The following is a 27942-nucleotide window of genomic DNA, read 5'->3' as shown; positions in this document are numbered from 1 at the left end:
TTCATATAATAGGGATTAGGAAAATCATTCTCAGGTTCAAGGTAAATAAAATATATTATCTTCAATATTATCATCCGGTATTTCAGTTTATTCATTCGGATTTGTGCACGGACACGTTCTCTCGCCAGGGCCTTACTCAAGTATTTTAATAGATAACGATTAAAGAGAGGATTGTGACCGGTGTATCAGTAGGTACTAAACGGAGGAGCTGTTTTCAGGAGTTTCTCATATTTCACATTGACTACATCATACTACAGCTCTATTGGTTTATTTTGCAAGTGATACAATTTACATCATACACGGTAGCTCTCCATTCTCGGTACATTTCATTATTTAGGGCTAAAAAATGTGTCTCTCATTTCCTGGCGGATAGATTACTATAAACTAGTTTACAAAAGTGTATCATTCTCTTAGTTAAAAGTAACTTTGAAATGTTCAATTTTAATCAGATTCTAAAATAAGCGACACGTGACGTCACAGATCTTTATTAACGATCGAAGACATGGGATCGATTCCGAAAATAGCGATCAGTAATTGGAATTCTAGTTATTAACCAAATCGTTGGTCGTACGCTTTTTTTAAAATCGGATGGGCTTGGTTAAAATATCCGATCGTTGAAACTAAATTACAGAGTTTTGACTATTTGAGATTCTACATCTTAAGAATGTATGCAAAATCAATCAGCTTCCGTGATCAAGTATGTTGTCAAAGAATACTGGCACGAATCTGGCGAATAATTCGCAGCACAGATTGTGAGCGGTTCGGATTTTAACCGAATATCTCTGATTATCCTTCTGTCTATTTCACCTAGAGAACTTTTGTCCGATAGACCACCATCAGCATTGACTCTCATTTGCCAAACTGATGTGTTGTCGGAAGTTAAGCGTATAAACAAAATGATATACGAGCTGGTTGGACAGAAAAGATGAATACTGCGGTAAATTCTAGGCTTACAAATTTCATTAAGGCTAATTCTATGTTTAACACTGAGTTGTGTATCATCTTGTGCAATGTGATATAGCACTGCTTCTCCCTTCTTGTAGCTGGTGCAATAAGCGACAAGAATAATTTCTCCATTCATTGTTGTTATAACATCTCTGATTGTAACATCAACAGTGATCACCATCTTTGATTGTTTATCAATAAACCTCCTATTATGATCTGCTGCAGCAGCGACCGGTTCAATTCTGAAGTATGTAACAGTTTTCCTGGAACCTATATATAACCGGTTGTTTGTAATGAAACATGCATCAATGACACCGATTCCTGGCAGTGTTGGGACAAACCCGGTACATTTGTAAACCTGTTGCCCAGTTGCTGTTGTTACTAAGTTATATCGGCGGACATTTTTTTTACCAAAACTTTTGCAGAAAGCGTACAAACAATTTGTTTCATAATCCAGTCTTACTACTGAAAGCGATGGCATATTTTTGAATATTGTATCAGTATAAACTTCATCAAGCTGACCATTCACAACTGATGTATTATTGAGCAGAATATTTCCGTCTGGTAAAGCTATTAACTGATGGTCCAAGTCCACGTCATGATCTCTATGCCTGTATTCAGAAATCACGAAGGTCTTATGTTCACTGGGTGTTTCTATTGCAGCTGGCGTCTCACACCTAACCCCTCCTACCGCTCCCGGAGGAGTGACCTCTTCACATCCTACCAATTCTCCGAGGACGACAGATTTTGATGGTGATAGAGCACCTTCAAATCGAATATTCACATTTTCAACTTGAGTTGCTTCAACCAATGCGTCAACATCTCCAACAGCTAACTGAATATGATCATTAGTGAACTCTTCTATGTCCTCTATATCTATTTGACTTTGTTCCATGTTAACTAATGACGACTCAAACATCGTCAACTTGTTCAAACATTTTGTCACCTTCTTCAGCGCATCCTTCGAGATTTCCAACAAATCCTGTCGCCTGATACCAATCTTTGACATGTACTCTTCATACCAAACATCGAGTTGTATTTTCATGTTGTCCACAGATAGTTTAACATCTTGTTCTACACTCTGTAATTCAGCCATTCTCTCCTGTGTTGTGTTACTGATATTAGCGACAAGATCAGTTAACATTGTCTTGTGCGTCTCAATATTTTTGATAGACCTATGAAGCGCCATAATTTTTTTCTGAAAAACAAGTGTTCACAGTGAAATGTTATGCTTGCAACAACAATCTTAATATTAAATACCCTCCTGGTAAACAAAAAATCGGCCGATAGAAATAAATTATCTTGAAAACAATTAATGTACATGAAATAGATATTGCCGGTCGTCACCCTGATTTTGATGAGGAGGATCACACCCTTAAATCTGAGTGCCCTTTTTTCTGGCCCCAATTCTTTTAATATCTTTTAACAAATGCATATATAATATTAATAGTTTCAAAGTTGCCATAGGCCTTACATAGATAATGATAATAGGACGAAGAGTCATTTAAAATAAGTCTAAATTTTTGACATTTTTTGGGGGAGAGCCCCATTAATAAATTCTCATTAATTAGATGGGCTCACAGGGGCTTGTCAGGATCTTTCCAATAATAAATGCCTTTTATTATCATAAGTGAGCCTTAAATTCATCACGGGCCACGGCTCTAAATGTCATTACATCTAACATACAAAGAATCAATGATGACGTACAATGATTAATGGAATATAGACTAACGTTGTTTTTGCGGCTGTTAGTGTTGTAGATGAAGAACAGCGAAAGATTTCTTGTGAACGCTGTCGAATTCGTGATTGAAATTGAATTGTCAAACCAGCCACATCAGAATTTCCCGGATATGGATATCACGTATCCATAATAAACAACACCAGTTCTATGACAACACTGGCACCGTCTTCAGCATTGAGTGGCGTCCGTATCAGGGAAATCCACGGATTCTGCGTGTCCAGCAACAACGGATTCCCTCTGACTTACTTTAACCCGGGGATTCCCATAGAATTCCCTCTAACCTATTTCTCTAGAAGGAGGGATATCCCAACGTCAAATAGCCAGTAACTAGCGAAAATGCCAGTACAAATCATGGGTTTAATTAATCGTGTCCAGTTTCAATTGAAAAACAATTAAGCTTAAAACGGTTAAGTTCCAATTATTTTCCCCATAAAAATTTGTACGCAATAATAGCAATTCTATCGGTAAACTAATGGGCGCCGGCGCCGCGGAAAACGGAGGGACTCGGGTAACCGGCGCCGGGGCCGGGGCAACAGGACCGTGACGGCCGTGCCTGGTTCTACCTTAGCTGAGTTACATTGTACAAGTCGTTCATTTCCAGGTTATCTTTTATTCATATCCCCCGTTTCAATCGGTAGTTTGTGGTTATAACAACAATGCAAGTGAAAATACTCGTTGCGGTTGATTTAGTCGCAATTAAGTTGTTTGGAATCGAAACCGTGATATTTCCGGAGCAACCCTTAATTGTATTATTTCGCTTGCCAACAGTTTACGGTAGTACTAGTTGCCGGGAAACGAATAACAATATGGCGACGGTCTAGGCCTAGGCTACGCGATCAACACCATCTTCATTAAAAGGTCTGTTGTTTTAGTCACTTTATACAATATCACATCCAACCATACCATGACACGATATTTTAAAGGATTTTGAAGAATTCTGAACGGTTTTGCCAACAATTTTATGTCGTAAGTAATAATAGGCCTGACTCCCCTTAATTCCTGACTGACTCTGTCTCTGACTGACTGACTGACTGGCTGCTGTCAGTGCAGAATCTGCTGCTGAATTCTGACTGTGACTCTGTCTCACTCACAAAGATTGCAGACGGCATGACAATTTACCAAACAATAACGTAGTGCATATTTAGCCGTACATGGCAAAGTAAATTGTGTTTAATTCACTCCCGTTCACAGGGCCAGAGCCAGAGGCTTGATTTTATTTCCGGGTTAATCTCACGAGAATGGTGCTAAATTTGAACCGCAAAAGAATTTAAAATATCACGTAATACCTGTCTTGATATTGTTTATTTATCTGCTAGGCCTATAAAGTTCCGTTAAACAATTGGTTGTTAAGGATCAGTATCAGGCGGGCGCAACACCTTATTAAGCTTAGGCCTATATAAAAATAACAATGGATGAAATGGCTTTGTATTTGCCTGTGACCATATTGATGCGGCAGAAACCACTGAGCATGCGTGGCAACTTCCGAGCGAGCACTAGTGAGCTGTCAATCAAAGTACACAAATATTATAGTTTTTATGCATCATTTCTAAAATTGATACTTTCCTTTGACGTGTGATTGTCTTGGCTAGACAGAGGTTTTTGAGAAAAATCAATTGAACTTGAACTGATCATGAACTTTGGAAAGTTGCCACGCATGCGCAGGGGTTTCCACGCATCAATACGGTCACAGGCAAATACGAATCCGTTTCATCACTTGTTATTTTTATGTAGTAAGGCATCGCACCTGCGGAACTTTATAGCGGATAAATAAACAATATCAGCACATGGTATTTCCGTAATATTTTGTATTAATTTGCCCTTGGCCCCTCAAAATCCCCTCAAATTCTGAAAATTGTTTGAGAATTTTGTATCACCTATTTCTAAAGGACCTTTCTTCAAACATTCAATGTAGGCCCCTACATCATGAATTGTAATGAGACAGGAATGAATGCATTGTGTTGTTTGATGATTATCACAGTAGTTCAGTTTAATTGCTGCGTACACACTGGATTGGCTTTTACTGCTTTGTCATGTTGGCCAGATTAGTTTAAATAATGGTCATAAGTGGGCTATAGGCCTTGTTATCATCTCCAAGTGTCCAGACTAACTTTATCTCAATTATTTTGGAGGGCTTATTTGTTTGCAAAGAATCAATTAGACATATTCCCTTACAAAAAAATGGGACATTATCACACATGTGATTCTGTATGTGAATCACACGTGTGATTCTGTATGTGAATCACACGTGTGATTTTGTCCCATTTTTACACATGTGAATCACACATGTGATTCACATTCAAGCTGTATCACATGTGTGATTTTCTAAATCACACATGTGATTTTGTCCCATTTTTACACATGTGAATCACACGTGTGATACAGCCCTGAATGTAAATCACACATGTCATATAACGCAGTCATGTGTGATTTATAACGCATGTGATCTGCAGTCATCCTCATTGTTCCAGCTCCACACGACTGTATTCAAGAAGAAGTATAAGTACACATTCATAATGGTCAAAATTAGACCACTTCCTTCATTGGACATGATGTTTCATCCATACTTCACAATTTCCTAAAAACTCATTGCCTGAAAGGAGATCTGCATAGTGGCAAAACAAAATGAAGTTTCAAGATTACCAACCAAATGTAATAACTCACTTGTGTAAGCTTACATGTTAATGGGAATTTTATTTTCAAATATGTACAGATTTACTTCGTCAATTTATACTGTTTCAGTATTGTCCAATCTTCTTTCCAATTTGGGCAGCGGTAACCCCCAATCTACAATTCAGAACATGATCTGGAATGAGACAAAATTATAAAACATTTAAATACTACACACAATTCCAAACAATAAATCAATATCCCTAATATCAATCATCTGATGAAAAAAGCAATATCCCTAATATCAATCATCTGATGAAAAAAGCCAAAGTTACATTATTGAAACTAGACGAAAAATGGCGCTATTGTAACACTAGCTTATAAATTTTTTCAATCAACACTTACCATAACATTAACAGGACTAAAAACCTCTTTTTCAGTAATTTGTTCCGGCTGAAAGTATACGTTTCATTCTCCGTGTAGATAAATTACTACTCGAGGAAATGTACTGACTCCCTAGATTAATAACGGAAAATTCCATTTTAATTTGTAAATGATTCATTCCAATGTAGAAAGAATTGGCAAATACTGTTCAATACCGGCTGAGCATTCAGTTTAGGAATTATACAATATAGTATGCAAACGAGTGTCTTATTCCTGGACATATCGTGATTTAGAAATAGTTCATGGTGTAATCTAGGCCTACTTGTTAGGCATGGACATGTTGTACTTTGCATGCATCAATCATGAAATATTTGTAATGCATCAATCATGTCCATGAAATAAAGTTTGGATGAATTTGATTTAATTGATTGATTGGTACACGCCACTGATTTTACCGATTACAGTACATTCAATTAACATCATCGACTATGAATATTTGATGAAACACAATAATACTTGCTTTTGAGCTTGGATTCGAACACCAGACTTTTCGAACTAAGAAATTAACCATGAAAATTGATTAAAAACAGCAACGACTATCCTCGAAATAATTGCAAATGGCGCCGTACGTGCCTGCATGCTCATTCCAAGTCCTTTGCTAGCCGTCGTCAACGGTTCGAATCCCGTAAATACCTGCTAATTTTTCGAAGTCGTTTTTGAATATTAATATTTTTTTAGAACTCAACAGCGAATGTAAAAACATATCATAACCTTATTTTATTTATTAAGCCGAATGAAAATACAAACTCACTAGTCCGTGGACATTGGTTCTTGGTTTTTGCACAGTAGGGTGTCAGTGTTAGATAAAATCTAACCATGTGTTGAAAATGTTGAAATAATGAGTACAGTTATGGAAATATTCTTATTCCAACATGGATTCTATGACTAAAATGCAGATGTTCAGAATTTGGAACCAACATGGGAATGGTTCATATCCGAAATATTCACACTGTGTTGTAGATTGGAATAACTGATGTTAATCACATGTGTTATTCTAATGACACGTGTGATCCTAGCGGTTACACATGTGATCTGTGTTGTTGAGCCAATCACATGTGTGAATCACACATGTATTTCTCAATCACACATGTATTTCGGAATCACACATGTGATCATGTGTTATTCACACATGTGATATGCTCCACAACACAGATCACACATGTGATAGCTGGAATCACATGTGTTTTCTGTGTCTTTCACACCTTTCACACATGTGATGTGTGTTATTCACACATATAACATGTGTGAATTTTTTGTAAGGGTTCGTCCAGGAGTTGAAAAAACAGTTACTGGAAGTTCCTAGTTGAGCTGGACCTAGTTCCACAGATGTGAGTTAACGTTTTAGTTCATTTTCCATGAGTTAACTCGTAGTCAAATCTATAAACTCCGAACTGTGGAACTCGACCCTGAATGTCAAAGTAATTCTTGCTGAAATCAAATGTTCAGTTTGTGACAGAAGGTTTTCTGGCAGCTTATCGGAGAAAGAAGGCTCTTCAGTCATGATTGACCCCCTACCCTAGATGAGTTCTTTCACTCAAAAAAAAGTCAACAGTTAAAATGAATTAAGTATCGAATATAGTTATGCATTGGCGCCTAAATTTATTTTTCTTGGTCTGATAAGTACTCGACTGGTACTGTTTTATGTAAAGGGCTAGGATTCATTGTGAAAAATGACACTCAAATTTGGTGATCATACCCTCAAAAAACCCTCAAATACCCCTCAGATTTCATATCCTGTAGGAACGATAAATAAAACGATAGTACAATAAAACGATAATCTAAAATTTATCGTTTTATCATTTTGGCAAAAACTTGATCCTTAAACATACACAAGGGCAGTACCGGTAACTTTCATTCGGTACCAAATACTTGTTCATGCATGGCGTACAGACCCATGACAAAGTTTCGCCGTCTGTCTCAGTAGGCCTAAAGATGATCAGTAAAACTGAACCACCATTTTTTTAACCATATCCAATTTACATGTCGCTTGTTTAAATGTCTTCTTTTGAGGCCTTTATACGAGCATCAGATTTTTGCTATGGATTTCACAATCAGTTTTCAGTTGCTCAAAGGTTGGTTAAAAGACAACTGGTGGGTAGATACCATAGTAACAATGCATTTTGAATTGTCACTGTGTCAACTATCCACTGGTTAACTCTAACCAACTTTTGAGCAACTGGCTCCTTCATTTTTACGAACAAAATTTTCAAATCCATTTTTGAGACCGACTCACTCCCAATAAATCTTGTTATATGTGTTTCTCTTTATCGTTGGTGTTTTTCTTTCCAGGAAAACTGAATCATGACGACTATATATTCTCCTAGTGGTCCAACCGAAGTGATAAATGCTCGAAGGACCGAATCCCTTGATGCTCCAGATATTCAGAAGTTGATAACGCCATCAACCGAATTGCTTTTTGGTAGAGTCAACGTCGTTAATGTTATGTAGGTTTCCATCCATTGATTCACTAATTAGACTTTATTCTCATAATCCTATAGGTCTATTCACCACATCCAATGAAATAGATTATGTGAACAGCGCACACTGTCTTGGACTTTTTGTCTGCTACTTATGGGGCTGTGGAAATTCTCAGTGACAGGATAGTTTTTTTAGCAGTGACAAAAAATGAATACATAATTGAAAAAAATGAATACATCGTCAGGTGCGTCACACCTGACGATGATCTCTAGGGTGAGATCGAAACGTTGTGTCTTTTATATATTTTAGATTGAATAAATAAATTCTGGTTTTTAAATTCTTTTAATCTGTAAATAGTAGGATTTTATCTTATTATCCGTTCACCACGTTTGAGTGTGGTTATCGTTCTATAATTGTTCAAAACTATCAATCAACTAATCAATTGCTTTTGTCATTATAACGTAACAACTTAAATTCCTATGGGTCTGCTTCACGAACTTTGAGTTTCATGGTTTACGGAAGCATGTGATTTTTCATTTCAGTCCACATCAATTCAACAATTTAATTCTCATCTCCCCTGATCAAATACTTTTTTGTTCATAAGATATAAAAAAAACTGATATCCAACATTTCTCCTACTATGTCTGCTCCACTTGATCTTAAAACTTGAACGGTTGAAATGTTGATCTTAAAACATTTCAGGCATTTCATTTCAGTGAAAAAGCAGTTCTCGCTGTTACATTGAGTAACGAAAAAGATGAACTGCTCGGACATGCTGCATTTTATGACTATCCAAATCTTCGCGACGTTGATCCGGCCGCATGGGAAACATGGATGAATAATCATTACAACAGCGAAAGATCGAATGCCATCAATTCATTGTTTATGCACTTCTTTGTTGCGAAGGAAGAGTACGCGCATGGTTGTGCCAAGGAAATCATTCGCACCATATTCAACGCTGTTCCCGAACTTCACTATTGTTACGTGGTTGTTCCAATGGGTGTTTATCCAGGTATCTAATATCAATTTTGCATTCCTGGAAATAAGGTTATTTTATCATCGCTTGCCAGGGTTTGATAACCTCCTGTCAAAGCTCATGCCAGTACAAGTCCTGGATGCAGATCCTTTGTTGATCTACTACACTTAAGTTGCAGCCATGTAGCTAGGATGTACAAAGCCAATGGATAAAGCCAATCAGATGTATTGTTTTTTGCTTTTTCAATCATTTGATTGGCTAGATTGGTGGCCACTAAGCAGCAACCTGTCAGCCCAAGAAATCTTAGGCGGTGTTATAGAACAATACAGGGTTTACGGCCAGTCTGTGTATTTGCGTGAGCTTTGGTGTGAGGCAATCACACCATGGCAAGTTAGGATGGTTTATTTGCACCCATTATACAACGAAATCCTATGCATCATCCCTCTTGAACATTGAACAAGGGTACTTTTTTCAAAACCTCCTTTAAAACCTCCTTAAGGCTTTAGGGCTTTGGTTGATGTAGTTGAGTATTCGTGGACTATGTCATTGAAAAAATGTATTGACAATTCGTTTAGGACTATAACTTCATTTTCAGAGTCGGCATTGGCTGATATATTTGTTCCACTTGACAAAAAAGAGGGGGCTCCCCCGCCGGAAGGTTCAGTTGTTTTTGGTTGCTACAGGCATGACCATGCTCCAGTACTCTACATCAGACATGCCAGGTAATGAGTTTGAATAGATGCAAATAAACAAGATACTAGATTATTTACATTTAATCTATTTTGAATATATTAATGAACAGGCCTATATACAATTATATTAACAACAGAAATTTCTATACCGGGTATAGGCCTAAAGCTAATGAATTTATTGCTGGGAAAAGAATAGTTTCTTTGAGAAATCTTTGTCATGATATCATTCTCAATTGTTGCTCAAACCTAAATTTGATGTGATTCAGTCGATTTGTTATAGGGTTCAAGATCATGATGATTTGACCCCAATTTTCAATCGTCAGAGCGATATGCTGAAAAAGACATATGGTGATTATTTCCTTGCGGAATTGATTGAAGCGCAGGATGACAAAATGCAGTGTTTAGTAGCTGAGGTACTCATAAGATAGATGTAATTTTTCTAATTCAAGGGCATGGAATAGTGATTTGAGCAATGGCAGCAAGAGTTAGGCCCAAGATATTGTACATCTAATGATGTGCAACATTATGTTCACATATTTTCTTTCACATCACATATCCAAAAATTTGAACTCATATATAATGTCAATGGATGCTAGAAAATGTATCTACATGTCCTAAAATGCTAGAGGATTTGCACTGAAAATGCAAACAAAAGTTACAGTCATGACTAAATTTTCAGGTTGAAGGAACTGCAATCGGCTTTATGAGTATTTGTAAAGATGTTAACTACAGTTTATTGAACGAGTGCTTTGAACTTGGCCCATTCCATGGTTTAAGGAAAGAACATGAGGATGACATTACTACACCTCCAAAGACTCCAACTCCATCTCCACCTCCCTGTAAGATTTTTTGTAGTTAACTTTTCTATACCATCTTCTGGGTGAAAAGAAAATATGTGTTATTTGTGACAGAAATTAAATAATTTTAGGTAATTTTTTAAATTTTTTATATGCATAGCCGTTGTCCCAGCTGCCCAACACTCTCGGACATCCAGTGCTTCTTCTTTAAAATCTGCTGGTTCTGGAACACAATCAGTTAGTGGAACAAAAGATCAGCCAGTTGAGGATGAAGCAACTGATGTTGAAGGAAGAAAATCCAGAGAAGGAAGCGTTGAAAGTGCAGCACAAGCTTCTAAAGGTAAAGGAATTTAATGTGTATTAAATTCTATTCTATGGTTAGGATGCCAGTAATCAATTGTATGTAACTATCTAAATACTTTTTCCTCATTCTTAGAAGAAGTTAGAAGACCATAAATCCTTTATTAGATTCAATCATAAAGCATTTTCGATGGATAAGCATAGAGCCTAGATCTATTCCATTTTGAAGTGCTCTAAATTCAAGAAAAATCTGTGCATTTCACGCATCTTATTATTGTCAAATCATGTATTAACATAATTTCGTTGTCAGAACTACTACTGAAGAATATCTCCTCATAAGTTTATCAGTTCTATAAATGGTACATTACAGCAAGTACACAAGCAGATCCAAAAGTTCGACGTAAACTAAGTGAATCTCATATGGCTGGAAGTCGAGGTAGCTGGGCTAGTGAAACAGGGGCTGAAGATGTAGCGTCCGCCAAGTCTGCAGTCAGTCCTCCACCATCGGTGTACTCATTTAGATCGGAACATGGAGAGGTAACATGATCTTCCTTCTAGAGTGAACGTGAACAAAAATGAGAGAATTATCTGACTTAATTTGTAGCAATTTTAAACATACTTCTCACTGTGATGATGATAATTTTCACTATCTTTTAGTCTGGTGTGTCAACATTGGTCACTCCTAAACTCCAAACACCACAGGCGCGAGTACAGAAACGATTTGTTCCTGAATATTTTGGTGATCCGAACGCCTTTTCAATTCAGCTGTTCTGTATTGACGAACGATACGAAATGAGGTATTTACTGAAATTTGAATTCTATGCATATTTCTTGATGACAATCATTAGCAAAATTGGTGATCATGATGTGTTCTATGATTGTGGGGATATTCAAGGTCATTGGCTTTAGCATATCTTCACCAGAGCTTTAAATGGCATTGTAACGTGTATTTTCATTTTATGTTGGGCTCTATGAATATTTCGTTACCAGACCGCAAAGTTTAACTTTAAGCTTATGACAAGTTCTGAATTTGAAATTTTTAGATTTTTCATCTTGGCATTTTTTGTCGAATCTCTAACAATTGAACAAAACCTTTTCTTATTTTTCCAGCACGATAGATGTACGTGATTGAACTTCTCTTTTTTCAGATCAGTTGATTTTCTCAGCAAGGCATTTGAGTTGTTGCCCTCACAAGATTTCGCCCTAGTCACTGTACCGCACATGGTTCCAGAATTTCCCCTACTTCAACAATTTGTTGTAAGTATTCATGCAGTATAGATTACCTATGCCTATATAATTTCCTCTGATAGGTATATTGTACATATATTTGTATTTGTATTTGTATTTGTTGTATAAATGAATGCATTCTGTGATTCACAGAGAGTAACTCCGAGGGTACCTAGTGTCTTGTCTCAAGAGTTGTATGTTTTCAACAAATCTGGACTCATCACGTAAGTTTCTTAGACTTTATTTGGCGAATCAATCAGTTTATTCAAATTATTGCATAGACCTAAGCTAACATGAAGTACACTTTCCATAGCTGAATTTTGGTCATTTACTTACAGAACTTTTGGTGTTCGTATTGCATGTACGTCTGATATGCCAGCCATTGAAAAGCTTGTTGGCACTTTGGAGTTACAGACGAATATACTGGATGATCTGAACCAATTCAATAAAGCCCGTCGAGACGACGTAAGTAGATGAATTAAATACTTATGTTTAAGACTGGTACTTTTTACACCAGTCAGTGTGATTACATTTACTATTCCAATTTACTGTAGGCTCCATCTGTAGCAGTACTGCTGAAAGGGTTTAACTGGTAAAATAGGTTACAAAACGATTTTCTATCCCTGCTCTGTCAGTATGAAAAAACAAAAAAATCTATATAATACTGGTCCCGGCACACCCACTATGGGTGGAGTCTACTAGCAAATTTATTTCACTGTAATTACATATACTCGGCATTGTTATTTGTTTGCTTTGAGTTAAATACAGTCATAATCAATTTATTTGAAGCTCACTATAGTCAGGTCAATATAACTCAAAATTGGGCTTAACTGGGAACAAATTGCAACAAAAGGTCAGATTAGCGATTTATCAAAGCAAAAATTGTGATATAAATAAAAAAATCTGATTCATTTCATCTTGGACAAAGCCATTAATGAGTAATGAAAATCAGATTTACTGATCTCAAGTTTCAAAGCTGCAGTAATTGAAACGGTGTTGATGTTTTACATTGAAAATTAGGATGGCACTCCAATTCAAGCGTATGTCGCCGAATGTATGAAGCAAATTGTGGGTATAGCAATTGTACGGCGTGAGGATAACATCGAATACATCCGTTCCCATTATAACATAGAAGATTTTATCTACTTCAACCACCATAAACGCCAGGAACATGGACACTTGCATCACTTTGCTATGAATCCTATATTCAACCATCTTTCAAAGCAATTTCTTAAGGTATGATTTAATCTGAATTTGTGTAGCGATATTGAAAAGATTGCCTCTGAAAGATTCAGTTTTATTGTTCATTTTTGACCATGTTCGATGTTTTCCCTTTCAGGAAATTCTTCGATTATCACACAAAAGCTGTCTATATCATCCAGTGCATGCACCTTATGCCTCAGAACAGGTAAATGAATGACCTTGTCCTTCATGATAGGAAATACTCGAAGCCAGTTTTGTAACATGGTAACATGGCTCCAGTAGCTATCCAGATTATGTTTTGAACCGCATGAACTTTTATCTATGCACACAACTATCTTCCAAATTGATATAGAGTATAAACATTTTTTGCCATCTTTACTTCAACAATTCAAACTGTTGACTTAGTTTTTTGATACTCAATATTTACTTTGTTCAAGGTTGTTAGTAAACACTCATTGGTTTCTGCATTGAATGATATGGTACCGGTGCGAGCGAGACGACAGATCGACTACCCACTGGAAATCCTTGGTCGCAATGCACCGGCTCGCCGGGTTCTGCAGAATCAGACACCGTACGCGCTGAATCATATCAACAGGAAGTTAACTTTAGAACCCAAGGTAAACTGAGATAGCATTATCCATACTAAATACGAGGCACGCATAGCGATATGAACCAGATTTCCATCGACTGTATTCTGGAATGAAATACATTCAGGAGTTATAATCAACATCATTCGGCAAAAGTACGCATCTAATGTTAGAGCTGGCACCCTCCATGTTTTTTATCTCGGGATTGTGGACAAAAAACAAATGATTTACACTAAGCGAATGGAATATGAAGTACAAATTTGATCTTGCAGAGATGACTTAACCCTTTCAGTGCTGACTAATTAATACCCTATAGTGCTGGAGAAAATTTGAAAATTCTAAAAAATTCCACCCTAGTGTGTTGAACAATGGGAATACCACTATAGTGCGTCTACACCGCAGTGCGGTGTATCGTTAGTTACTAGTATTTCACTATGTTTGACACTTGCTGCCATTTTTCAATAGAGATAATTACAAATTACTAATTACATCAATACACCGCAGTGCGGTGTACTAGCAAAATCCATCACTGATTTATACACCGCACTGCGGTGTAGACGCACTGAAAGGGTTAAGTAAAGCAATGACATTTAAGCTAGTTTGACTGTATTATTTATTCTATAGGTTACCATTAATGCAAGAATTGTTGTTGTCGGAGCATCAGACGTTGGTTTGGGCTTTTTAGAAGCTATCACATTCTGGTGAGTGCCAGGAAAGAAATCAATCTTGATAAATGAAAAGTGCGGCAGTTTTAGATTTATGACTAGTAATTTTGTAGATTCGTTGAAATGAAACGACAACATTTCAGTTGTTGAGCAACAGTCATCATCAGGTGGACCAGGCATTGCTATTCAACCTAATGAAACATTTTGGTCTCAGACTAATATGAAAGAATTTCAAAATTTTCATTATGGAACTCTTCATTTATCACCAGTTAAAATGGATTTAAGAATCTGGGAAGCACGTGATTAGATATTAAAATGAAATAATTTTTCTTTGCATTTCAGTCCACACCTGAGATTCAACAATCTAACTCTCATCTCCCCTCATGGTCTACCTGGGGAGCTACCTCCAGATGAATTGCGTGATCAAATGCTTGGAACAAGGTATCTATATTGCAGTGATTGATAATTACCCAGTAATGCTTTGTCATCAAAGCTCTTTGTGGTTTGATATGCAAAAACTATTTATGATTATCAGTAAAACTTATACATATACCTTATTTTCTAAAATGCTTCACGTTATACAGAATAAGAATGCTGGTATATATGAATAATCGATGATATTTAGAATCATGTCCTTAACTATTTGGTTAGCATGCCATATCTGAGTTATTTATTTCCAGTAAACCTTGCGTAAGTCAGATCGGTGAAAGTCAGATAATTGCTTATATCGGATGAATATCGATGGTCCAGATTTTTCCTCTATTTTAAGAAAATTTGTATTCCAAAGTCGGATTCTATGTCTATTGTCACAAACATAGTATTCTCATGGTATTTTTCTTAGTCCCAAAATAAAAGATCAGTTAAAATCATCAAATGACTCTAGCAACTGCAAAGTAATGAGTAGGCCTTGAAATCTTTATGAATTATTTATGCTTAGACTCTAGCAGTTAAGACCCTTACGAAAATGGTACACGTGTAATTGTAAATGAAAATACACGTGTATTTCAAGTACACGTGTAAAATTTGCCCAATTTTACACGTGTACTTCATCCAAATTACACGTGTACTTCATCCTAATTACACGTGTACTTCATCCTTATTGCACGTGTTTTTCATCTTGTATTACACGTGTACTTTATCCTAATTACACGTGTATTTCATCCAATATTACACGTGTCTTACACGCTAAATACATGTGTCTTCAATTGCCATTTTTTGTTGAATTCAAATCAAACCACCATGTGAGGAAATCTCCTTAATCCATGTGCTGTTTAGAATGAACATACTCAAGAAATTCACATTTTCCATACTAACTGATTTATTCATCTTCATAAATTTTATAAATCTTTGAGTTATGGCATGTCTTATGTTGGCCTCTTTCGCACCCTTCTCCTTTCGACATTGTTCTGAAATGATAACCATTTGAAAAAATTAAGCAAAAGTATACAATGATTTCTTTACCCGGATAAATAATTCAACTTCAGCTGCTTGGGATGATGATTGAATCCTGTAGCTTTTTCTAAGAGTCTTCTGCAGTTAACAGTTTTTGCACTCTTCAATGACTTGATTTTAAGCCATATGGTGAAATGCTTGACAATCTGGAAATTTCAATGTTCAACGCCACCTGATGAAAAACAAGGGGTCTAGGGACACCATGCCCATATGGTTTTGAATGCTAACCAATCAACATAATAACCCCCTCCCCCTCTGTACGCAAAATCGGCCATTTTTTCATATACATTAAGCATTACAGTACGCAATTGCACTGACCCCTCCCCCCTCCCCTAATGCGTACGTAATAAATGAATGACCCCTATATAATTCAATATTCAACTCCCCCTGGTGGTGAGAACAAAAACCTGGGTAACCCCAATTCCACATGAGATGAATACTACAACAGTGGTAACAATTATCAAATATCAAGACTATAAGTCAAAACCTGTTGATATTTTCCTTCAAAAACCTTTTTCTATCTATGAATAAGAACTGATGACACTAAGATGGCTGCCAAATGTGTCACGCTTGACTGATCGAAAAATCTGTCTCGTATGTTTTAGATTGTTAAGAATGTACACCCATTACAAATTTCAAAGAAAAATTGCAAACCATTAGGCAGCTACAAGACAAAAATGACCTTTTTGGGTACAAAAAAGGTCACATGATGGCCATCTTGTGTCAAGATTGAAGCATCTTCAAAATTTCCCTTGAAAACTGCAAAAAATTGCATAAGTTATGATTTTGGGGAATGAAAATGGCCAATGCAGTTGGCCATCTTGATTCGGACCAGTTTTGGGCTGGAGACATGGCTAGGATAGATATATGTATAACTTAAATATCAAGAGTATTAAAACTTCCCAAAATACTGGATTCCAACAACAGACGAACGAAGGGTGAATGCAATAGCCCGCTTGGACTAAAGTCTCAAATGGACTAAAGCTGGGGACACATTAGGCAATTTCGTCGAGCACTTATGTTGTGCAATGAAATCGTCGGTAAAATCACCTAGTTTGTCAGGGTCTGCGCCGACTGAATCGCCCGAATCCAACACGTCCTTCGACTGAATCACCCAACGCATCAGGACACGGTGATTGTTCGCCTCGAGCCATATTAAACGTTAAACCCTCCCCTTTTCTGACCAAGTGCCCTTTTGAATCACAGGAGAAAAATTCCACCCTATGATCAAAGTGCACAAACCCCATACAACCGTTTCACACTGGGAGACCTGTATTGACTAGGGCCCTTTTCATAAGAGCTGAACCCTCGTTCTTCCAGCTTGGATCCGCCCCTGTAATTCAACAACAAATGAACGCTAGCCATTATATATTGAATTCATGTACTTACGTATTATTTAGCTGACCCGGTTTGGGTCCAACTTTTTTCCTCATGGAAGACTTTCATTGCGTCGCATCCAGTCCAATGCCTTGACAATAAGTTCTTCTTTTAAATGAGTGGACGACAGCATGCATGCACCCAACAGTATTAGGTTTTCCGACTAATCAGCGTATGGCAGCAGCTAATGTATCATCCAATAGTGAGTAGGCATCCTAAAATGAGAAGAATTTACAATGCTCACGCTGTAATCTATACTAAAACCATTTCGACGCTCATATAATCTATTATGTAAATACCTGATTTTCATCACACTGTCGTTGTTGAGAAATCAGTGGAAAATTGAAGGCTCTCTCGCACTAACATCGTTTTCCAACAATCCCCTGGTGGACACATTTTTAAGCCAAAAAAATGGGAATTCCAATTTTATAGTGTCGGTCATCGGATCAATTCTTATTGGTGTAGACCCTATAAAGTTTGAAAAAAAATGGTCAAGAATTGATTGCACTAACGTCGTTTTTGTCCCCAATCGAAACTCCGACAGCGACCTAATTTCATGTCCAGCATACAAATTTAATGGCGATGATGGACGCACAACAAAATCAAAATGACCCTGTGGTTTTTAGATTGGATGAATAAACACCAAAGACACTCCATTTTTATCCCTCACGATTGGAATGATCACTCACAATTTTTAGGCCTACAAGTACAATATTTACTTACTCATGTTAGTTTTCATTCCAATAAACATATTCTTTTAGTGACCTTGTGGTGGCCTGAAGCCCAACACAATAAACCTTTACTTTACTACATGTACATAACAATAATCATACCTGAACAATCCACAACGCGTCCTTTAAACGCGGGATAATAAATGGCCTTCGATTTTTTCTGTTCCACTTCCATTCGAATCCACTCTCTCTACTAATAGTAATGAATCTAATCATTCAATGATCCACTATGTGTTTCACCGCAAACAAAGAAGCAGTGTCACTTTTGGTCCAGTTGTCAATGATCCCCTATTATACATTGTCATCCATTAATGCGTTTTGCAATCATTATGAGAAAAGAATACTGAATAGATCGTGAAAGCCTGTGAAAACGGCGTGAAAACGTGTTGCTTAACAATGGCAATATGGCTGCCACCGCGCAGGGGTGCTTGGGAGTTTAATTGAAATAGATTATTTAATTATTAATAAGTTTTACATCTGCATTTTAGTTCTTTTAGAATTTAAGAATAATCGTGATTAGTGATATTTAATTCGTAAAAATAACTTATACTAAGTTATTATGAAGCTAAGGCAAAATCAATTAAGTAAGTTGAAAATAACGATTCAGTGAAGAAATGACGATCATTTTAATATACGCTGTATTATAAAAATAGACAAAAAGGTGCATGAATAAGGCCTGTTACTATTTAATTCAACATTTAGATGAGATTAGATTTGTCTAGGTTGTTTTTCTGTTCATTGAAAACCATTTAATCGGAGCTCGTCAGTTCGTCGGTGAGGTTTTCATTTTAGTAGTGTTCCAAAATGGAAGACAAATAACATAAAGATGCACTTTTTAGTGGAAAAATTACCCGTAAATATCGATGTATACCAACCGAATTCGTCTTTTGCAAGCATGGAGTTTGAAAAAGAAATTGCAAGTAGCAGGTCAGTTAAAATACGCGAGTAGGCCTACATGTTAAACATTTGGAGGTAAGATCATTTTAAATCTAAGCAAATCAAATTGACTTTATTGGTTCTTCTTATCAATTCAATGTTAAACAAGTATATTATTGGTTTGACAATAAAGTTGACAGGACAAACAAAGAGACATGGAGAATTATGCAATTGCATAGGCCAATTGTTTAGTTTAATGTTAATGTTGTTAGTTTTTACAAGCGGGCTCAGTTCTAATTGAGGGGATGGCCTCTGTCTGTCTCAGGGTCTGTATATTGGACGATCGCATTGTACCACATACTTTTTATGTGTATAACATACAAAATATGGTGTATACATATATAATGGATAATGTATGATAGACAATGCTATGTATTTCGTATATAAGCCCTTACAGGCAAAAAAGCCAGGTCCGATCTGGTACGTTATGCATGTTCATCGCAACAATAGGCTACGAAATCGCTAGCTGGAAACCAACCTACGTATAGGCTTACTGTAGCCTTAAGTTCTATATGCTTGGGAATAATTTATTCTCAAATTACTTCTTGTTTTGTAGATGGTAATATGTTGCTAAATGATGGACATTTCGATTTTTCAAGAAGTCGATTTTGAGAATCTGGAAGATTTAAGAATTGAAAATGGCCACAATCCACCAATAATGCAGACAATGGTTGTGACGACGTAAGTTAGTAATACAGTGCCTTATGACTAAAGTGAATGCAATCTTAATTGCCAATCTACTCATCCGATATGAACTTGACCAATCACCACAATGTTTAATCTGTTTTGCAGCCACAGCTCATTGATGGAAATAGATGATCCTCTCCACACAAATGCTGAGGTGACCCTTCAGGGGGCTGTTACTACTATTATATGACGTTCTCCCTCGAAGCTGGATCCACATCAACTGTTTTGACTGGATTGTTGGATCGGTTGAATTTACTGTTACTGAAAAGCGGTTCTACGCAGTTCTAAATGCCTATTTTGAAAAGATTTTCTCTATGTGCGGAGGTGAACAAATATTACTGCGCTGTATATAAGACATTATTTAAAAAACTGCAGGTATGATACAAATGTTCATTATGTGATATACAGTATGATAAGGCAACATTAGAGGAAAAAGGACATTTTTTGTGTACATGCCCATTAATGAACAACTGAAAAGACTCCTCGGCTAAGAAGAGCTAGCTAGCAAAATTAATGAATGGGCCTACAAGGAAAGCAGAACACTTGGAGCTGGTGACAGCAATATATTCAACATTTTTCATAAATAACATTGTAATTCGGGGCTTGGGCAGTCCCCTAAGCCTCTAGTTATCTTGATAATAAATGAAATATCCAAAATTTTTTGTTCAGATCATGATTTTTGTGAAACAGTTTTTGGATTTATTCAGAGGGCAACAAAGACATGTGCTTCATTCATACAGGATCCAATCTAGTCAATACAGGACAAACAACATGACTTTTTTGACACGGCATCCTGGAAAAAACTACTAAATGAGGATCAAACAATTAAATAGACAGGAGATTCCTTCAATTCTCCGAACATTACATGCAAAATCTTACTTTTTATGAAATCATGTGAAGCTAAATGATGTAATTACAAATTTTATTGCAGTTCACAAAAGTGGCCAATTATGAGAAACAAGGTACATGTATAATTTAGCCTAGTACATGCATCCAGATTGCACATGTATTTACACGTGTTTTTAAAATACACGTCCTAAGTTACACGTGTATTTCAAAATACACATCTTCAGTACACGTGTAATTCAAAATACATGTCCAAACTACATGTGTATTTTAGAAATACACGTGTTTTACACATGTACTTCAAAATACACGTCAAAAGTACACGTGTAATTTCATATTACACGTGTATTACACGTGTATTTAGCTAAATACACGTGTACCATTTTCATAAGGGGAGTATACTTACTGATGTTTGTGCCATCTTTTAACAAGACACCAATGACAGAAAACCTGTTATTGTTCAACTAGAATCGCATAGATTGACAATGAGTCTCCATCACGACTCACAGCTGAAATGCTGTAAATGTAAATGTAAATTTAGGAAAGTCCATATTAAGAATTTCGTTTCTTGTTACTCTCAAGTCATAGTTTTTGGAAAAAGGCTGGAAATCTGACTTTTTCTAAGTCTGAGGATTTTTCTTGGTCCCATAAGATCCGACTTACGCATGGTTTACTGTATTTTATAACAGTTTTCAATTGACCTGTTCCTTATTGAGATTTCTATCTGCTCATCATCTAGTCATTTGCTATCCTACGTATTTACATTTTATGAATATTTCCATTTATATGTGCCATATTTCATTGATACATTTCAGTATGTGCTACAGTCAAGATGACCATGCCAATATGTCACTGAGAACATGGGTAAATGTAGTATATGGCAAAATGACTGCAATTGATAGGTAAGTGCATTTGAGATTATACTGTATATTGAGTTAAAATCAATTCATTTTCAATGTCTTAACTATAAAGTCAAATTTAACTTACACCTGTGGAACTGTATCTAGGGTCTCTAGAGTAGTAGAATAACTATGCTCAAATGCGGTGAATAGATGAGCTACAGAACCCTAAGTACATTGATTGATGGGGTGTTGAATATTGAAATTCTCAGATTGTCAAATTTCATGATGAAACATTATAGCAATACATCAACAAAGAGGGATAATATGAGACAAAATAGTAAAAAAACACAAATAGAGAGAGAGTGAAAAAATTACCTTCTAAGTGAGTTTAAAATATGTATACGAGAGGTTGACAGGATAAAGTTTTAAAAAAATGACTGCACCGTGAATATATTACCGAATACATCAATGTGGCAGACACCCGAATGCTTCTCTCTTATCAGTATACTTCAGCTCGAATATTGCTTTTTCCTGCCTAATTTGCAGTTTAAGAAAGTATCACTGATCACATTGTTTTGAGATCCAGTCATACTCTTACAATCATGTTCACGTATTACGCAGTGTATTATCCAAACTAAAAGAATCTCGACTACAGGTTTATGAAGTGAATATCGTTCACAACTCTTCTTACAGAAATACAAAAAGTGTCATCGTCAACAATGCCTCAGTCGTTCCATATGATCACCTTATAGTATGCACCGGTCAACAGTATCAGATACCATGTCCGAATGAAGCCGATATTACAAAGCTTGTTACGACAGCTGAGGCGCCGTATGGACCAGACCGACGTTACCAGGATATACCTCCAAAAAATCTGTTCGTCATCAATGATGCTTACGATGCCGCCGTTGTATTGTACTGGTTAGAAAATCATTTCCTCAATAAATCAGGTGCGTTTTCATCTAACGACCTTACAAGATGAAAACGAACAGAAAATGAAAATCTATATGAGAATTTATTACTACTCATTTGATTACTACAAAATATTTGATTCTCTATGGTGGAAGGTTATTCCAACTTTAAGATGGAGTTGAGTTACCCTATACATGCAATTCTGTGTTTGCTTAACTATTTAGGAGATATATGATCTCTTTCTTGGGAGAAACACCAATTCTTAAATATTGACATTCCGGTACTGGCTTTCAGGTAAAGTTTTGATCTATGGGAACAACCTGGACGCATATTGTTGCATACAAACACTTGTAACACTTGGTATCAGCGGTGATAGGATAATTTTGGTCGAGCCTCCATTGAATGATCAAGTATGTATCACGTACATGTATTAAAGGAAACTGCTTTCATGTAAATTTCATTGGTATTTTTGTGAATTAACCCAAGAAAAACCATATGGTGAGATTAGGTCATTTTTTTTTCAGCCTACCTGTTTCAACAACGTTACTGTTGATAATGTCGTAATGAAATCACTACAATCGCTCGGAGTTCAAGTTCACCAAGGTTTTATTCTGGCTCAGTGGAATGATGGAAATGGAGGATCTGAAATATATGCGGCATCATTCACTTCCTCCACTAAACCAGTACGAGTCGAATGTGCTGTAAGTTGAAGATTCATGCAATATTCCTGGCTAACTAGAATTTCCAACAGAATTTGTAGTTGTATTCAATAACGCAGAACTGGTAATCTGTAACACAGCAGCTATGTACCCTTAGATATGTAATTTTAAATGTTAGATGAATAAACTTTCAAACCTGGTAGTGATAAGATGAAAGCACATGGTTTCATATCATGTAGTGGTTTGCCCAATCGGTGGTGTGTCCATTTTGATTTCATGGGTTTGAATCCTGTTAAGTGAAAAGATGGCACTGCACAAAGATTTTAAAAGCTCGAATTCTAAATAAGAATTTCTTGAATACAGGGGATAGGAGAGTCTGGTGTACTCTTTCCACTAACATAGCATACTTCTCACCCTTTTGAAAATGTTACTACTCTGTACTTGGATAGTACTTATTGTCTACTGATTACAATTTATCATGCCCAAGTATTCAGAAATGCACTAATAATAGGGAAAATTGATAACTACCGAAAACCACTATAGTCTTATTTGACATGTCTACTGGTAATTCTCCATATTTTGCATATTAATCGGTATTCTGACCGGTTTCTACGTGAATACTGCGTACATGATGTGATAATTATTTACTTCATGACTGCTACATAATCTATTGCCATTTTTTGATAGGCTTTCTTCAGCTTTTACAAGAAAACAATTGACTATGAAGCGTTCAAAGGTACTGTATGTCATATCAATACATTTTCATTCATGATTGCTCAAGATCTTAAATCATTACATGAATTGTGTACTCTATTTTGTGTTGACTAAGATAATGCTCTCATGTACTGTCTTCAGCGATCAATGATTCGTGTTTGGTTTTCGATGGTAAACTTGTCATCGATTCATCCTTCCATACTAATGATGTGTCGATTCGCGGAGCGGGTACATTCACTAAATTCCAGCGTAAATACCATGCCGATCAGTGGACTCATGGTAATTTTAACTCGAAGGAAGTTGGCTTACAGGTAAAGTGTATTTATTGAATGTTATTGTTTATGACGTCATTGGGCTGATTTACAGAACATCTCAAGTATCACTTATAATGAAATTTAAGTCGATTTGCGTAATGGGCCTCAGTTAATTTCTCAACTTCTGAAATAATTAGTCGACTTGGGACAGAATAACATGGTATTTCCATATTGGCACCTAAGCATATTTTGAAACGACTATTTCAAAATTATTGCCTATGACAAGTTCTATGATTGGGGTTTTCAAGAGTTTCTAGCTTGAGTTTCAAGCTCTTTGATTACTGTATTTATTTTAAGCTCTTTGATTACTGTATTTCATCACCAAGGGGTGTTGAATATTGAAATTGTCAGATTCTAAAGGATTTCACCATGTGGGCTGGTGTCCTTGGACCCCTATTGTAATTCCTTCATTGAGTCTCAATATGTTAGTTTTCATTTGTTTATGTCTTATATGTACATCTTGGTATCACTATAGCTTGCCAATACAATGCTGAGTTTATTTGATCCAACACTCGAGCCCGAGAAAGAGCCACCCGTTGAAATTCTGAAACTCATCCCAATGTATCGAACACCTAAGATTCAAGCCGGTGTCCTTCCAGGTATGATACTGATCAAGGGCAGAACGAAATGAATCATTTGAATCTGAAATCTTCGGCAGACATTAAATGTTCATCATGTTCCATTCTATTATCTAACAGGGCAATTTCACTACCTACATGTTGCTAAACCAGGGTTAACAGTAGCCTTGGATGTTCAGATGGCACAAATAGATTTCGTAAGTAAAGTGATACAAAAATCATATGATTGCAATTCACTATTACCAGTCGATCTTGTGGTATAGGTTTTTACAAAAATTTATGATAAGCCTTAATGATCTTTTGTTTCTATAACTTTGTATTGGGCTGGTCAACTGGGAATCGGTTGGACTGAAAAGACGTTAACCTATTGTTTAGCATTTGATCTTTTTTTAGGGCAAAGAAATTATAACAGGAACTCCTGGTGGTGAACCAGAGTTTTTCCGACTTCACATTAATCAGTACCAAATGGTTGAAACTATCACCTGTCTATCAAAACAGGTATTATCTTTTAGCCATTTTGCTGGTCAGTCAGATAAGTTGACAATATTTGATAATTGCGGTTTTGTTGGATTGTTATTAATTGATTACATACTATATACTGTATACGTACAATTTACACTAATTTTCATTACAGAAAATTTCAAAGAACTTGTTATGTCTTTATGGCATACATCAGCGTTATATGAACAATCTGCTATCACGATTTGATGAAAATCTTGTCCCAGATTTGTACAGGTATGCAACCAACCAGAACATATTGCCTGACCTGGCACGATACATTGATTTACAGATTATATAAATGCCTTTTAGATTCATCAGCCTTTTGCAGGATATCAAAGTTTTGAAAAAATATTAGTGCAAAATATACATTCTTTGTAAATTCACAGCTCCTGCCAAAGCCCGACCAATAGTTGAAATTCCCTCAAGTGATGGGAAAATAAGCCTCAAATCATGCTTGGATTGCACAAACATGCATCAATTCTTTTAAGAACGAGGACCACTGAATACATGAAAAAAGCTGCTCACACTTACGTCCATGTCGTGTTAATTTCTCTTTGAAAACATGATTCTGCTACAAAAGGCCAGACCAATATTTCGTGGCTTCGTGGCTTAATGCTGTGCTTCTCAGAATTTGTACATTTCTGCGAAAGCTTTTTGCAAAGTTTTCTTGCTTCAAGTCTAAAAAAGTTTCTATGAAAGTATCTTTAAGTTGTGACATAATCTACACATGAATAACAAATTTGTTATTTTTTGTTTAAAAGCTTTTTCAGTGAAGCTTGGAGTCTGGCCCTATTCCACGACCGTTTTCCAGATTTCCGAGATGAAGTGCGTGAACTGCTGGTCTTGCAGCCTGTAAGTTGATTAGTAATTCACCCGGTTTTTCAATGTATCTGGAACAAATTATGCTGTATATAAGGCTTTTTGTAATTATATTCATACATTTCAAATCATTGCATGTTGTTCGTTTTTCAGTCTGAAAATGTTGAAGCTCTAGAAGAACGCGTCCGCGCATTAGTCGATGATGATATGAACGTACGTAACCCACCAATCCAATTCGAATTAGTAAACAATCAGTTTTATTCTTATTTAGTCAAGCTCGCATAACCCTTTCAGTGCTGGCTAATTAATACCCTATAGTGCTGAAGATAATTTGAAAATTCTGAAAAATTCCACCCTAGTGTGTTGAATAACGGGAATGCCCCTATAGTGTGTCTACACCGCGGCGTGGTGTATCGTTAGTTACTAATATTTCACTATGTTTGACAGGTGCTGCCATCTTTCAAGAGAGATAATTAGTAATTACTAATTACATCAATACACTGCAGTGCGGTGTACTAGCAAAATCCATCACTGATTTGTACTCCGCACTGCGGTGTAGACGCACTGAAAGGGTTAAGTCATTATATTTGGGACCGTCATATCTGTAACACTGATGATTTATATTTACTAAATTGAATTGGAGTACAAATTGTAACTCAAAATTATTGACATTTCAAATAATGACGTATCTTATAATGAATTAACAGAGTATGACTAGTTACCTTCCACTGCTAGCCTATCCTATTTTGGTACATAGGCCTGCCCTTTTTCATATGTGTGGTAGCGCTTTTTGCAATGGGGCATTTCCATCTTATGTAGAAATTGTGAAACATAGATCAAGGATCTACAAGATTCTTATTGAAAAAACATGAAAGTCCATCTAAAATAATTTTAGCTATTAAATCTTTTTATCAAGGGCTGCACAACAGCCTCAAGATTTGGCTAATTGGCTAATTCACTTTTTGGTAGGCTCTAGGATCACAAGGGCTCAGAAAGCTCAAAGCTTTTTTCCAGGGAATGGATGAGAGTCCATACATCAAATTTTGAAATTCAGAAGTACTTTTCATATTTCAAATTTTTGAAGCAAAATATTGGAGGGGCTACTTTTTACTTTATTTAGTACCCAGTGCACCTATTTTCATAAAATTAAGTATCAGGCTCATAGTCGGATAAACTGAATTATATTTTGTAGAGCTGATGTAAACAAAGAGATTAGATATATGACGGAATAACAACTAACAACTTACTAACGAATATTTTTCTCTGTAAATTTTCTAGATAAATCGCGTTACGAGACAAGCCTTGCAAGATGAATACAAGAACTCCGGGGCAAAACGAGCCGTAGAAACAAGATTACTCAGTTTTCTCACTTATAACGATTACCATTTGCCGATGTATGCAAAGCCTGGGATGGTGTAAAGGGAGAACTATTATTAGTCTTGTGATAATCAATAATTTAATGGATCGCCACCCTGCAGTTTTGTTTTCGAATTCATTTTCTATTTTTTGTTGGATGAAATGACTTCAAAGTATTTCTGTAGATCTTGAAGATGTTACGATCAATTTACACAAAAACATACGTGTATATATCCAAAATCAAAGGTGTATCACGATGGACGTTTAAACTGGTTTATACATCCATAATTATGTCAAGTATGTGTACATTGAGATGATTTGGTTGAACTTATATTTAGCTAGTAGCCTATTATAGCAGGTTTGGTGGCTGATTCACGCCACAAGATTACACTACCTACTCTTGTGCTCAATTATGTACATAATATTATAAATGATAAATCAATTGCCGTCCTTCATTTTTTTCTGCTGTCCTATTTAAATTTTTCATTGATGCTAATCATGTTAAGTCTGTGATCGTTCAAATAAATAAAATTTATTTATTATTCATACCTACAAATAGTTTTGATTATAGGTATCGCTACTGTTCTTTTTTATTGTCAGAGGCGGATACAGACCA

General features: G+C 36.2%; 2 protein-coding genes and 2 long non-coding RNA genes across 4 annotated transcripts; 2 read left to right on the top strand and 2 right to left on the bottom strand.

Annotated features, from left to right (window-relative positions):
* Positions 1–249: 249 nt before the first annotated feature.
* Positions 250–2672, bottom strand: LOC141914887 (uncharacterized). The gene is made up of 2 exons (XM_074806226.1): positions 2653–2672; positions 250–2143 (listed from the first exon to the last, which is right to left on the bottom strand). Exon 2 carries the CDS (start codon positions 2132–2134, stop codon positions 677–679), a length of 1458 nt encoding a protein of 485 aa, XP_074662327.1. The 5' UTR covers positions 2135–2143; positions 2653–2672; the 3' UTR covers positions 250–676.
* An 809-nt stretch (positions 2673–3481) lies between these two features.
* LOC141904696 (cilia- and flagella-associated protein 61-like) lies at positions 3482–27840 on the top strand. Its single transcript, XM_074793329.1, has 30 exons — positions 3482–3544; positions 8027–8181; positions 8872–9167; positions 9727–9853; positions 10104–10236; positions 10503–10662; positions 10781–10960; positions 11291–11457; positions 11578–11717; positions 12069–12177; positions 12301–12371; positions 12486–12612; positions 13168–13383; positions 13487–13555; positions 13788–13967; positions 14562–14638; positions 14945–15043; positions 21447–21533; positions 22167–22423; positions 22680–22795; positions 22910–23086; positions 23732–23780; positions 23900–24069; positions 24548–24671; positions 24771–24847; positions 25044–25148; positions 25285–25385; positions 25913–26003; positions 26124–26183; positions 27249–27840. Exons 2-30 carry the CDS (start codon positions 8039–8041, stop codon positions 27387–27389), a joined length of 3849 nt encoding a protein of 1282 aa, XP_074649430.1. The 5' UTR covers positions 3482–3544; positions 8027–8038; the 3' UTR covers positions 27390–27840.
* On the bottom strand, positions 15930–18650 carry LOC141904709 (uncharacterized). The gene is made up of 4 exons (XR_012619183.1): positions 18265–18650; positions 17731–17899; positions 17444–17646; positions 15930–16008 (listed from the first exon to the last, which is right to left on the bottom strand). It is a non-coding gene; the product is annotated as an uncharacterized LOC141904709 (long non-coding RNA).
* Positions 18852–20576, top strand: LOC141904705 (uncharacterized). Its single transcript, XR_012619182.1, has 3 exons — positions 18852–19134; positions 19655–19779; positions 19891–20576. It is a non-coding gene; the product is annotated as an uncharacterized LOC141904705 (long non-coding RNA).
* Positions 27841–27942: the final 102 nt, after the last annotated feature.

This window comes from Tubulanus polymorphus, chromosome 1, assembly GCF_964204645.1.
Source record: "Tubulanus polymorphus chromosome 1, tnTubPoly1.2, whole genome shotgun sequence".
Taxonomy (NCBI): Eukaryota; Metazoa; Nemertea; class Palaeonemertea; order Tubulaniformes; family Tubulanidae; genus Tubulanus; species Tubulanus polymorphus.
The sequence above is the reverse complement of the archived record's forward strand: the minus strand, read 5'-3'. Positions and strand labels throughout refer to the sequence as shown.

Bases quoted from the DNA above. Each gene is read 5' to 3' on its own strand.
- LOC141914887 (XM_074806226.1), bottom strand. From the start codon at position 2,134: ATGGCGCTTCATAGGTCTATCAAAAATATTGAGACGCACAAGACAATG.
- LOC141904696 (XM_074793329.1), top strand. From the start codon at position 8,039: ATGACGACTATATATTCTCCTAGTGGTCCAACCGAAGTGATAAATGCT. The intron at 9,168-9,726 runs GTATCTAATATC...CTTCATTTTCAG, and splicing joins TCCAATGGGTGTTTATCCAG to AGTCGGCATTGGCTGATATA. The intron at 26,184-27,248 runs GTACGTAACCCA...TAAATTTTCTAG, and splicing joins TAGTCGATGATGATATGAAC to ATAAATCGCGTTACGAGACA.